At 42.1% G+C, this 14834-nt stretch overlaps 1 protein-coding gene across 1 annotated transcript in view; it reads left to right on the plus strand.

Moving 5' to 3' along the window:
* The window catches only part of ACAP3 (ArfGAP with coiled-coil, ankyrin repeat and PH domains 3), a 308590-nt gene that overhangs the window by 218311 nt on the left and 75445 nt on the right, over positions 1 to 14834 (plus strand). The window contains exons 12-14 of the mRNA XM_069241084.1: positions 5966 to 6017; positions 6220 to 6320; positions 7839 to 7950. Of these exons, the coding sequence (XP_069097185.1) occupies positions 5966 to 6017; positions 6220 to 6320; positions 7839 to 7950 (265 nt within the window). The remainder of the gene's footprint in view (positions 1 to 5965; positions 6018 to 6219; positions 6321 to 7838; positions 7951 to 14834) is intronic.

Raw genomic sequence — 14834 nt, forward strand, 5'->3', positions numbered from 1 at the left:
CCAAAGGGAGAGGGTGTTACCTCCCTCTCCCAAAGGAAATCCTTTGTTCTGCCTTAATGGGCTTGATCAGATCAAGCAGCAGGAGGGCAGAAATCTATCTGAGGGGTGGCAGCAGCTTGGGCTGCCCGAAAAACCCTGTAAGGCTGGTGGTAGCAATGCTTGTGGTCCTCTAAGGAGCCCCCAGAGTGCATGGAAACATACTTCCAATACTTGCAATGGTATTGGAGTATGATTGTTACATGTTTTATACTAAACATGCCCAGGGCGGAGTTACCATTATGTAACTGGATATGGGTAGTGACCTTTGTCCAGTACATGCGTAAAATCGTGTCCCACCACTCACAAAGTCCAGGAAAATGGGCCTGGAGTTTGTGAGGGGACCCCTACTAGTACAATGGCGCCTTCACACACAGGTACCTGTACCCTGCCCTCCGGGATGATCGGGCTTACCGTAGGGGTGACTTATAGTGACCTGGTGCAGTGACCTGTAGTGAAAACGGGTGCATGCACCCGTTTCCCGCAGACTGTAATGGCAGGCCTACAGAACCCTTTGCATGGGCTCCCTATGGGTGGCAGACTGACTGCTGCAGTCTATAGGGACCCCCTGGTGCCCCAATGGCCCGGGTACCTCGGGGGACCAGTATGCTAATTGTGGGAAGGATAAGTTACAGTTACCAAACTTTACAGGAGAGAGCATAACCACTGGGGTCCTGGTTAGCAGGATCCTAGTGGACACAGTCATACGCACTGACAACAGGCGGAAAAATGGAGGTAACTATGCCAAGAAAGAGGAGGCTGCCGGTAGCATAGTTTTCAGCATTTTCATGGCAAGCTGTGAAGCTCCTCAGCCAATTGCTTGGTCTGGGGGTCGAATCTTCCATTCAAGTCAAAGCCACAAGCACTAACACCAATGCCATGAGTTCCCTGACCAACTTACGAATTGACAGGACGTACCAAAGGAGCACCACCAGGGGAGAAACTGTAGGTTAACACTAGAATCTTGTATAGTGTATTCCCAGCACATATCCATGAATCCTGAATCTTTGGGCAATGTCAGTCCAAGGACATGAATTTAGTGGTGGAGTATTGGCATGTAGTACATGCTAGACACTGAAATTGATATATTTGTTTCAAGACATTGGGGTGTATTATGCGGTATGTAAACATTTTAGATGTAGCAGTCTATGGCTGATGTTTGTGGAGCATTGGGCCATCTTAATAAAACACCAGTTCTAATTTTTATGAGTGAGCATCCCCTCCAAGGGTGCTAATAATCTTATATGCACTTTGGAAGTGAACAACAGTGCATAACACTGTGGTGCTCAGGGTCATGAATCTAAAGCAAGTATTAGCTAAATAACTAAATTGTGTGGCACAGCTGCCTGAAGTACATAAATAAAGCAAGAGAAGTGTCAGCCCCTTCATGTCCCTAGTAATTTAGTGGTATTGACCCCTTGGTTTTATATAGAAGTCCCAAGTACATAATTCAAGGATGTAGAATGTTCTGTCAGCATAATTGCAGGGGAGTAAATTTGAGAATGTGTAGCCAACCGCCATGCCCTGCCATACCGTGCAAAGCAAAGTTTAGTTGAATGTAGCATATAAGCCTTGGTTCAGTGTTGTTTGAATTTCTGGGTAGTTTGTCCCCGGGACACCAACATTGTATTGGCCCTGTGGGATGGGGACCCCTTGGCCTTCCCATGCATAATGGGTGGGACTGGCCTTGCTCTACCTCCCCAAAATATAGCACAGAGGGCCCTGGCAGTTCGGGTCTCTGGGGCCCTACCAATGTTCAGGAGGGAGGCCCTCACACCCCTCTCTCCATATAACATGGTAGGCCCGGAGGATGGGTTCCTCGAGGTCATACAATGGCTCGGACAGTGTGGGCCCCACACACGACTCCCCAAACAATGTGCTCCACTCCCCCGGCGATGGGGTCTCCATGTCCATGGAATGGCTCAAGGATGGGGCCCACGCACCTCTACCTCTTACATAAAAAATGTGATAAACCCCTGGATCTCGGCCCTCCGGGAAGGTGGGGGAGGGGTAGATAACATTGAAAAGGGCAGGACCCAGTCTTTCTATTTTTTTATTTTAATTTACCACGGGTCCTCCATGAACCTATGATACTGTCTAAAAAAGTGTTTGTTTTTGGCCACAGCAGTTTCCCTCAGGGACTCATCCCCCAGGCCTAAGAAGTCAATGTATCTTGAGCCAGCCTACCAATACATTTTTTTAACTTCGTTTTTCAGTTTGACTCTGCTTTTTTTTTATTTAATTTTTTTTTATTTTATTTTTTTACATATTTTTACTTTTTTTTCAGAACAAGGGGCTGAGTCATGTCGTGACTGGCAGTCGTGTCTTATCTTTTCTTTATCTCTTGGGTCCGCGGATCCTGCTTGGTGTAAAATAGACAGAAATGTTGAAGTTTGATTTTTTCAAAAACTACTGAATGGATTTAACCCAAATAACAAATAGTACACCTTCTGCGTAAACATCTAGCTTTCTGCCAAATTTGTTTTTTTGAGTTTAAAAATGTATTTTTAACTGACATTTTCACCTATCGATAACGTCACTTGAACCCTTTCGTTTTTCAATGAATTTCTTAGGTTTTATTTGGTATAAAGCAGGGTATTACGGTTTCTCTCATATTATCTCAAAAGTTACTTGCAGCAAGCACAAATACACGCATTCTTCAATACCTTGCAGGACACTTTATACAGCTTATCTTTGCAGGTTTAAAACTGACCCAGTTTGAAAAAGTGGGTCACTTATTTACCTATCTGATTCCCAATAGGGCCTCATTTAATTTGGTGCTTGTACCTATTTTCTGTCCCAGTCACACCCTGCCCACGAGCTACCAGTGGCTCACAGGTTGTGTTGGAGTAGCTCCCTGCCTAGAGTTGTGAACTATTCAGCTTCCAGCTTATCTCAAACTCTGCACTTAAAAACACTTTGAGCTTGGTTCTGTGACAGTGGTGTAACAAAGGCCCACGCAACCCCTGCGGTGCGAGGTGGCCCGAGCTGCATGGGGGACTCTCTGCCCAGTAGTTTGTCCTGAGAGCTACTGAGTGAGTTCAGAGGGGGGCCTCCATGTACTTTGCAGGGGGCCTCCTCAAGATTCGTTAAGCCACAGTTCTGTGAGTCTGTGCTGAAGGTGCAGGAGCAGGATTCATTCCATTCTCTTGTTAAGTAAATAAGTGTACTGCTTCTTCCTCTTGAGAAGCTTGAAAATAAATACAACATAGCTTGTTGACGTCTCTGACAACTACTGTGAAACACTGTTTCTGCTATGGCTTCGTGAGAGCATCACTAAACTTACATTTCTTACTTCTTAATCTTACTCTTCCTTTCTCATTTATTTTCTTTTCTTTCTTTTCACTTCTTTCTTCTTTCTATTTCCTTTCAATTACTCTTTCGTTGTTGTCTTTCTTTCTTTTTTGTTTTTTCTTTCTCTCTTTCGTTCCCTCTTTTTTTCTCATTCTATCTTTGTTTTTCTTTCTCTTTTTCTGTTTCACCTAGTTTTCCCTCCATTTCTCTTCTTTCTCTCTTTTTCTTTTTCTTTTTCTACTTTTTCTTTGTCTCTTTTCTTCCCACATTCTTTTTTCTATTCTTACTTTTATTTTTCACGCTCCTTTTTTGTTTCCATTTTCTTTCTCCTATCTTCTTTCCTTGTTTTTTTTCTCTCCTTTATTTACTGCTTCCTCACTTTCTTTTCGTTTTCTTCTTGCTTCATTCTCTTGATGCTTCTTGGGAGCACCTCTGTCACCAGCTTAAAAAAAAACAACATATCCCTTGATTCAACTTTTGGTGACTACAGCTCTGAGTGCGTGCATTACTTTGGTGGTGAAGGATAAATAGTATAGCGAGCCCACCAGCCGGTGTGTGAATACAATATATTTACCCACAGAGAGATCATGCATGACGTGTTTCAACCTCCTCTAGGTCATAATCACATACAGGGTGCAAAGTGATCAGTTACTCTAATTTTAAAATGTGAAGTGCCTATAGTGTTGCTGTCTTAAAGTAACAACACACTGACTGCTGCATATCAACTTTGTGGAACATCGTAGTGAGAACCGTATATAAATTAGCACTGAATCAAATTATAATGTTTAATTGAATCTATCCATTGAAGTTGTAATGGTGATTAGAGGAGCAGGAGTCGTGCTGATAGCCATACATTTGAATAATTATGCTACAGCTCAGCAATGGTTTCCAGGCAGGGGCGGCCCCTTCACGAGAGCGGAGGAGCATCGCTCTGCTAAAAAAATGCCCCCAGAACTGAAAAATAAAATGGTAATAAAGTTTATTTATTACCATTTTATTTGTCAGCACCCCGTCCTGAACTGACAGGGCAGGGCCACTGCACTTTAGTTTAAAGTGCGCATGTTCCTTTGGCCGGCTGTCTTGCGCCGGCCGGCCTGACATGCACACTTTAAACTTCTCTAACCCAGTTGTCTTAAGACAGTTGGGTTAGAGAAAGCACAGACATCCAGAGCTCTTCTGAGCACTGAGAGAGGCTGCTCCCACCAATCCTGACACTGCTTTCATCATGGTAACGCAGCTTTCATGCTGGTTACCAGCATGAAAGCATTGTCAGGATTTGTTAGTGCTGTTTCTTGGTCCCTGGGCTGCATTGGAGCCACGATGAGAGGAGGACACCATGAGGAGTGGAAGATGCATCGCTGTCAGGTAAGTGCCTTTTCTTTAAAAAAAAAATATATATTATCGTCCTCCCTGCCCCCTACCGTAAATACAAGCCAGCCACCACTGTTTTCAGGTGAGCCGTATATTAAACTGCAATCCCCAGAATGCCTTTGCACTGATAAAAAGCAAGCCAATAGTAACAACGAATGATTACGGACTGAAACCACTTGAAAAAGACAGAAAGTTGAAACACGTTGTGGGGTCTGATGAAATGCTGTGTGACTAAAAAATGGAATTTGCTAAATGAAGCCTGCGGGAGCGCAGTATCCTCTGTTGCTGCCAAATAATCAATGGGGGTTGTGGACTTAACCCCTATGCTAGCACCAGCAGCTAGAGCGCCCGCTTTTCAGACCACTTTGCTTTATATATATATATATATATATATATATATATCTATATCTTAGTGCTTAAACATTCTCATTCACTCTTGCACTTGTCCAGCTACCTTCTTAGTTACAAACCCATCAACTTACTACCCCTTTCTCACTGTGTGACTCATTTATCATTCATGCAACCTTTCGATCATCCCACTCACTTGCTATGCCTATTTCACTCCCCCACTTATGCAGTAACCCATCCCTTCACTAACTCAGTTCAATTGCCTTATTGCTCAGCCACCATTTTAGTAATTTACCTTTTCATACACAAACAGATCAGTCTACGCCCTCTCCTCATCCACTTTATATTCTCAATACTCCTGAAACGGGATCTTTTTGTCCCATTTGCACAATTGTGCATATATGAAGATTGTCACATTGAAGAGATAGCTTGTTCTATAACTACTCTCATACCACTGCACAGTAGGTAGTTGCACTTTAAACCCCCCAAATGCAATAACAGCTATATAAAATAACATTTTGGCCTGTGTATAAAAGCTGTCTTCTCAGTTGAGTGATTTGTGTGCTGCTGGAGGATCAGATTTTCACAGTCCATTTATTTTGGTTTTATTTATTATTTTGGTACAGCATTTCTACAGTTGCTTCAAAGCACATGCAGTTCATTGGTCACGGAGTAGAGCAGTGCAGTGATACTGAAAGCTAAGGTTTTCATTGTGAGAAAATATCTTTAATGTATAAAAGAACAACTATTAGAATTGTCTCCACTGGTTGTGTAATGAGCAAGTTGGTGACTGTTTCCCACTTTTCTTTTCTACTTCTGTTTTTTACTTGGCTTCCTGATCATCTTGCAATAGATTGACCCAAAACGATAATTTAAATATGCTAATATATTTATCTGTTTCTTTCTATTTTCACAGGAGGTGGTTTTCCATTCAAAACAGTCAGCTGGTGTACCAGAAAAAGCTCAAGGTTAGTTATTCTCCACCATCACTACAAGCACAGGTTTGCTCACAAGACAATGGTTGAGACCATGTGAGATTGATGGGTTGAGGTGTAAGCAGGGGAGGTTGAGAGTATCAGTGAGGCGTTAGCGGGCTTTGCACTGGGTTAACTATGCACCATGATGATTTAATACATGAGTACATTTCCTCTGCTTTCTGTACTTTCACAGGATATCTTGACGGTGGTGGTGGAGGACCTGCGACTTTGCACTGTGAAACCCTGTGAGGATTCGGAGAGGCGATTTTGCTTCGAAGTAGTCTCCCCTACCAAGTAAGTCCTAGAAAACTGCCAGGATACACTAGGAGGGCTCAGAGATGTACAGGGAAGATGTGGGGATATGCTTGAGGGTCCTGAGATCTAATGGGGGTCTGTGTGATGCTCTGAAGGGCCCTGAGATACACTGGAGAGCTTTGCAATACACTGGAAGACTCAGATTATACTGAAGTGTTTTGAGATATAAAGAAGGACTCAGATTACGGGAGATCTCTGAGATATACTGTTGGTTTCTGAGATATACTTGAAGTCTCCTAGGTAAACTGGAATGTTCTGAAATTCACTGGCCTTCTCAGAGATACACTAGAGTCCTTTGAGATGTACTGGAGGATCCTGAGATACATTGAAGGGCACTTTGATGTACCAAAGAGCTCTGAGATACACTAGAGGGCTCTCGGATACACAGGAGGGCTCTGAGATACACCAGAGAGAGCTCCGAGATACACTGCCCTAAGCCCTGAGATATACTGAGTGAGTTCTGGAGCACAGTGAGGCACATTTTTACATTACTGGATAAGGATCAGTTGGGGCAACAGGGTTTCTGGACATGATATTTACCGGAGCGTGCACTAAGATACATCGGGCAAGCTCTAATAGATTCTGGGATAAGGTCTGAGATATAATAGGGCACATTACGCCATACGCTGGGAAGGTCTTTGAGATACACAGGGTGAGTTCTGAGATATTGTGCGATGAACTCTGAGGTTCTTTTCTAGACCGAGGATTATGTTGAGGTGCACTGGGATGAGCACTGAGATACAGAGAGGTTGTTGGGTCAAGGTCTGGGACTTAGCAAATGAGGTACGCTTGATGAGATTTGATGTAAACTGGAGAAAATATGAGAAGTGAGAGAAGGATACACGGAAGAGTTCTGAAATATAGCAATGGGAACACTAAGTCAACTCTGAAATATCAATGGGATCTGGGTGCTGGATTGCCCCGAGCCAGGCTGGCATGAATACCACAGTTTGGGATTTCAGGGTGTCTGTGCAAGGGCGTCTTAAATTTCACAAACTCTGTCCAAATCCCACTTTCACTTTAATTTAATTTGGATTGTCATATCAGATAATCTCCTTAGCTCACTTCAGCTTCTCTGCCCTCTGAAAATAGAATCACATTTACCTTGTTTCCTAGTTCCACCTTCGACCCCATAGCCAAAGCTCATGGCTTGTTGAGAATATCTGACTGCTGATCTCTTTCTCTGTGTGTCTTTCCTATCTCTCTCTCCCTCTTCCTCTCACATTACACCTTTCTCTCCCTCTTCCTCTCACTTCCTCTTGTTATGTCTTTCTTGATCGCTGTCTCTCTCTCTCTCTCCACCTGTGTTTCTTGGTCGGTTTTGCATATTCTCTATCTTCCTGTGCATTTCTCTCAATTCTCTCCTACTCCGATTGCACTGTTTCTATCTTTCTTTCTGTGGCTCTTCTCATGCTCTCTTTCTTCCCTGTCTCTGTCTGTCAATCTCTCTTTCTCTTTCTTTTCGTCTTTCTCTACCTCTCTATGCTTGTCCTGCAGGAGCTGCATGCTGCAGGCTGATTCTGAGAAGCTACGCCAAGCCTGGATCCAGGCTGTACAGGCCAGCATCGCATCAGCCTACCGTGAGACGCCAGACAACTACTACATTGAGGTAACCTTACATTGATATATGAGAGTAAACTTACAATGTCACATGTAGTTAAACTAATGTAACTTCATTCAAGTATGCTCATACTTGTTTATATTTGTTCCTAATGTAGCAGAACTACACCTGGGTTAAGCTTGGTAGTCCACATAGAGTAAACCCACCCTACTTCATTGAGGTAGGCTGACATTGCTGCATCTGAGCAAGTTTGCACTGTTCGACTACCTTAACATAAGCTAGCACTAACGCATCAATGAGCGCGCACACTACACGTATTGAAGAAAGTGTGGACTACAGCATCACCGTGGTAAGCTAGCATCATTACATTGAGGAAAACTCAATCACATTGAATGTAGAGTCCCACTAATACACTGGGGCATTTTCACTGCTATTTTGAGTAAGCACATATTACATCTTTTACATAACATCACACCATTACATCGAAAAGTTAGCATTACCACATCACTGTAAGCTAGCATCACTATTGGATTGAAGCAAGTGTACCCTCCTACATTGGGTAAATCCACAGTACAGTAGCTTAGTAACCTAGCTCTACTACAATGAGGTAAGATTGCTAATCCACATATGCGTAAAATCACTGGAATACATTAAGGTACAATTATATTACTACTTCAAGGTAATCATGCATAACTGCATTAACATACGTTCATATCACTTTATGAAGTTATGACTGCACTACAGTTGGCAGAATCTTGCACAGTACCTAAGTTGAACTGGTGGTTGAATATGGGGCCACATGGCTCTCATTTTTGGGGACCATGGCTTATTTTTTTAGCAACAGACTTTGACCCAGAACAAGACAGAGAAAAACAGAAAAGGGTGAAAGGAGGAGGAAGAGAAGACAGGAAAACTATTGTCTAGAGAACAAGCAATGATAAAACAGAATCTTCAGTATATAGATAAAGTGGTAAAGACTGTATGGTGGTAGTTGGAGAGGGAACGTGGTGGAACCAAGATTAACCAGCCTTGGTATTCTTAACTCTGGAATTAATAACTTCTGTACCTGGTTTCTGAGAAAAACTTTGGGACCCGGCACTTACTCTTTTACAAAATAAGCACAATGACCCCCACTGGTTCGTTCAGTGGGGTAGTGAAGTCATGGCTGGGTAGCAGTGCACCTTTCTGGAGATGAAGGGCACAGTCAACAGTCAGGACCTTTTTCGTTTTAATTTTTGTGTGTGATTTTTATATAGGACCGACTGGACCAGAGGCATTAGAGTGCTTTATAAGGTTTCAGGAAGTACTTTCTGGTTAACAAACATCCAAAAACAACCTAGTGGCGCCAGGGAAACAAAGCAACAAACAGTTCTTCCCAGCAAGGAGGGTACAAGAAATACTGAGCTAACATTCATAGTAAAACTGCTGTAAGCACCAGAGAGCCGTAGGGACACACATTTAATAACAAGGTAGACAGATCAAGTCACCAGAGGACGTTTTTGGGGGACAACACCTATTTTTCTTAACAGATATTTTCTGAGCGCGAGAGAGAGAACATCATACAGATCGGAGAAAGAGAAAGACGACAGAACTGTCACAAAGAGAGAAAACAGGAACCTTACGGAATTGAGAGCAAGGGACAGGGTTTGTCTGGTAGTGGATTAGAGAGGACTGAGATGAATTTAAGGCTACCAGCCTTGATACCTGGTGCACTCGCATATAATTGAACCCGTCACATGCTTCTGAGCAGAGCTTCTGGCCCTGCACTCTTTATTTTCCAAATTAAGCACTGTTCTCAAATAAGAGGATTTTGAGTTCTCTTTGAATGCGAACAGGTAAGAGCTTGTGTAAGGGGCAGGTGGGCCGGAGTTCCAGAGCCTTGTTGCTCTAGAACAGAATGCCTTTCTCATGCATCATTCTTGCTTAAATGCCAAAAATTTGATAAGGAGGCTCCCAGAATCTGATGCAGTCTTAACTTGGGGTCTTGTATCGAAGGGGAGCTATTGCAAGGTACACAGAATAAGAAGATGCAGTCATATTTCCTGTGGCTTGTGAAAAAGTGGGCAGCTGTGTGGACTGCTCTCAGAGGTGGTACATACGCTTTAGGGAGACCAGGGTGGAGTGAGTTTTCATGTTTGATTCCGGAAAAAACAATACTTGGACCACCAATTTCAAGTCTTGCTCAGGATTGAACTAGCTGATGCCCCAGGCAATCTTAGCTGGTGGTGTGTGCTTTGGGCCATGGTTGAGATTTGCCTTCAGAAGTCTAGACGGTTGTGAACCATAAAGACTAGCAATTTGGCATTCTCCACAATGATCGGATTGCAGTTCAAAGTGGAGAAGGATTCCAGGCATTTTTAGGCAGAGATGTTGAAATTTGTGGTGAGAAGTAAAAACTCAGTTTTTGTTGGATTGAGTTTTAAGTGGTGGATAGTAATCCACTTTTGGACCCTGAAGAGGGGAGTACGCTTATGTCTTCAGGGGATGATAGACTCTGGTTGATATGGGTATCTTGCAAATATGGATGAAAACTAATTCCAGATTTTATTTCAAAATCTCACCAAGTGGTCCAAGATATAGGCCCTTCAGTGCTCATTCATTCTTCAGTATGTTAATTGGAGTCCGATGATTGCCTGTCTCAAAGGCAGGTGTAAGGCCCATGAGCACAAATACAGAGGAGTCCCCTGAATCAAGGAGGCGGACAGAGTTGTCCACAGTTAGTAGACGGGTCTTTTCTGTGCTACAAGCCTCCCTGAGTCCAGTTTGGAACACATCTAGAAGCTTATTACCCTGAATGTGGAGTAAAGGTTCACAGGTGAGGGTGCTTGTCACCAGACTCTCTCAACATGTCTTAGATAGTTTCTTTGGAGTATTTTTGTTTTCTTGGAGGAGGCACAAAGAAGCCAAATGTCTTTGTCCCATTGTATTTTATGTATCATCTATAACTCTCTGGTACGGTGCCAAGGAGCCTCCACGATTCTCATTGCCCTCTTGACAATGTACCAATCCCTAAAATGTGAGTTTTGATCACCAGTTCTGATCCTCATGCAGGGTAAGCATGGAAAGAAAGGGAGGGATTGTGCCTGGTTTAGGCACCGCCCAGCCTGAACATGTTGTGGACGAAGTATTTAGATTGGGACCATCCTGATACTTGGAATTTTGACTATTTGTGATTTCGAAACAAACCTTCCAGGTATAACTATGACTGGGAAGTAGAAGTTTGGAAAGGCCCTTTCTTGCATTTGTTTGCAGATTATCCAGGTTTCTACTGGATTCAGGATTGACCTTCTGAGCGGCCAGATACGTTAAATGAAGTGCAAACTAGACCCTGAAGAAAACGAAAAACAAAAAAGGGTGAAAATGACACCCACCTTCCTACAGGTACAAAATCAAAAAATATCTACTAGCAACTAATAACAGTGCAAAAATATACAAGAGTTAATATGCAAGATATGAGAGGAGGAGTGAAGGAGTGGAAGATATGTTGGCCAATGGCCAGAGCGGCAGCCCCTGCAACTGGGGAGCCAGGTTTAAGTCCGGCTCGACATCTTGTGATCTTGGGCAAATCAGTTAATCTCCCCGATCCTGAAAAAGAAAGTGTAATGTAATCTGGTGCTCATGTAAAGCTCTCTAATGCCATTGGACATGTTATACTAAACTGCCAAAAAAGTAATGTTTACATTTCGTAATACTCACAGTTACCAAGGTAGCCTAAGAATGATTATTAGAACAGTGTTGGGTAAGACATTGGAAATCTTAGCAAGAAAGTTGCGCCTTCAAAACAGAGACTGTACAGGACCAGAGTCAAACGATGGGGATATCAGCAAAAAAAAAACCTGCGTCCTCAAGGTATGCAATGTGAAGCAAAAAATGAATCGCATTATTTGAAACTATACTGTGCTCATTTTGTGAAGTGTGACTTTGCGACTCTGTGATATATTCCGTCCGTTAGTGTTGTATCATCAGCGTGCCATTTGTGGTGTTACGCGAGCGCTTTGCTGTTGCCAAGGTGTGGGAACAGCACCACCTAGAGGACATTAGCACAAACTGTCCAATTAAACTACAGATTTCGGCATAAACTATAATTACGTTGCAACGTTGTGGTTACTGGAGAGAGTGAGAGGGGAACTACTGTGCTTTCATCCACTGGCCTACTTTCTATCTGTATTGTGTTCCAATATTTATATAGTGCTATAACGGACCAGACATCTTAAAAAAGTACCCTAAGAGGCGATGCAAGGCCTCGTGCCGAGATTTACCTCAGAGCCACTTCTGCCCCCTCCCTCCACCAACGACTCCTTCCAAAACAAGCATTTGAAATGCAATTGCATTTGCGAGAGTTAGTGCTATTGGTGGTGTAAATGACAGTGTCTTTTATTTATGTGTTTCGGTTTGGGGTGTAGAGAATGTATGTGCTGGTGAGTGGAAATTTGTGGTTTATTATCATTTTTAGTTGCGGAATTGTGTAGTGTGGAATTGTGTGGTACGGAGTGTATTTGTGTAGTGGAATTATGTGGCCTGGTGAATACATATGGGTGAGAGCTTCATAGAATAGATAGGAAGATAGAGAGTGATAGGTTGTTTATTTAGGAACTTTGATGGAAGCTTCCCTTACATAGAAGGTATAATGTATGCTTTCTTCACATAGTAGGCACAATACAAGCTTCCCTAGCACAGAAGGTACTGTGCAAGCTTCCCTCACAGAGAAGGTACCATTCAGGATTTCTTTATAGAGAATGTATCATGCAAGTTTCCCTCACATGGAAGGTATAATGTAAGCTTTCCTCACATAGAAGATGCAATGCAAGCTCCCCTCATACAGATGGTACAGTGTAAGCTCCCCTCATAGATAAGGTACAATGCAAGCTTCCCCTACAGAGAGGATTAGATAGAAAGGAAAATAGAAAGGGATAGGTAGTTTATTTAGGGACTGGTGAATGAACTTGAGACAGAAGCTATGTTGTAGAGCATTGTGGCTTTAATTCAAAATACGTAAAGCTGATAGTTGACTGATAAATTATGTGCACTGGCTAATCTTTTTAGAGATGGTCCTATTTTAGTACTAGAGGTATTACAGTTACGGCTGATATGTATTACCTATGATAAATTATTCCTTATTGCTAACGTTTATATACATTTTTTGCTGGTAAAAATGCCTGATGCATTGTGGTGATTAGTGCTGGTAGTAATCTGGTATATGAAGACCACTAATGTAAGCTTGTTTGATATAGTTAGTATTACAATAGTAATCAGAGTACTAGTTCTTGATGATTTTTAGTGAATATAACTAGTTCTTATTACCAAACAGTTTGGAGACCCCTGATGTTTAAAGGTTTTTGTTTAGAGCAGTATGAGTAGGATACTTTAGATAGAAAACAAAAGTAACCAGGTGTATTGTTTGAGAAATGGGATTTATGTCCCATTTGTAAAAGCTGTGCATAGAAGTGGTCTTAAAGTATTTTCAAATGTGTTCCAATTTCTAGCTTCCTCAGTTCAAAAGTCGACAGCTAAGGCCATTAGTAATAATATCCTCTTCCCATATTAATGGTACTTTGTATGTGCAGTATTTATTATTATAATGTATAAACGTTTTCCAAAAGCTCAAACAGGTGTAATTTCCGTGAATCAGACATATGTAGCATACAAAGTGCACAGAGGAACTGAGGCAAGAATATTAGTTGTGATGAAAGTCCTAACGCTAAAGCATCTGTTTTACACAACAAAGTAAAACAACAACAAAAAAATCATGAAATACTGTTACAGGCTGGCTGGCTTTTCCAACGAAAGAGATCTTATCTTGTGATGAAACCGTTGCCGAAGGCTCGACAGTGAATGGGCCATAAACAGTGCAAATGTCCCAAGATCACCATATGTTAGGGTGTCGCGTAGACTAAAATGCAATGCGCTTTTTTGTTTGAGGGCCGGCACTTAGATTTGTACATTAGGTATTTCCTGGGATTGAAAAACACATATGGGAAAGTCAGAGTAAGAGAAAAAACAAAAAAAAAAGCCTCACTGTGGGAGAAAGCAGAAATCTGCTAGAGTGAGCTGAAGCGGCTGGGATTGGCTGCACATGGATTAAAGAGGCCCAAGCTTTTATTTACAAATTAAGCACTGCTGCACATATTATGGAGACAAAGTAAGAGAAAAGGTTCAGGCTGGATTTTCACCTGCAAAAGAGGGGTCGGATACCAAGGATGGATTTTTATTTAATAAAAAAAAAGCCTCACAGTATGTTCTTGATTTACTGATCCTTAAGGGTGACTCCCAGCCTATAATACAAGCACGGATGAAGACACTGTTCTCGGATTCCCTGGTGTTTTATAAACATGCATGCTCTACTTGTGCAATATTACTGGTAAACCGTATTTGTTGCATTTTCCACAGCTGACTTAGTTGTGCAGAAAGCTGCAAGAGTCAGATGAAGGGGCTAGGAGTGGCTGTACATAGATTAAACAGGCCCGAGCTTTTATTTACAAATGGAGCACTGCTGCAAAGTATTATGGAGACAAAGTAAGAGAAAGGAAATGAAAAGTGTCACAATGGAATAAAGCACGTAATTGTCCATTGTGTAACCCTTATATGTAATGTGGGCTACACAGTTACAAAAAGTAAAGTTAATTTTTAGAAAAAGGAGAAACAACTAGCATAACAACTGACAGATTACGAAGAAGACCGCTCGAGTGACTTACATTAAACACATCTCAGGAAGTGCCGGGACTGTGCTGACTTTTCTGAGTCCCTTAGAACTTTCCCCAAACAGCATTAATCCCTCTTGAGTTTCTAGTTTGATGAAACATTTGTACTGGATTTTCACCTGTAAAAGGGGGTTAGGACAGTCAGGATGGTGTTTGAATTCATAAAAAAGCCTCTGAGCCTGTTCTTGGTTTTATTGATCCTCAAGGGAGACTCCCAGCCTGTAATTTAGGCAC

The sequence above is a fragment of the Pleurodeles waltl genome, chromosome 6, assembly GCF_031143425.1.
Source record: "Pleurodeles waltl isolate 20211129_DDA chromosome 6, aPleWal1.hap1.20221129, whole genome shotgun sequence".
Taxonomy (NCBI): Eukaryota; Metazoa; Chordata; class Amphibia; order Caudata; family Salamandridae; genus Pleurodeles; species Pleurodeles waltl.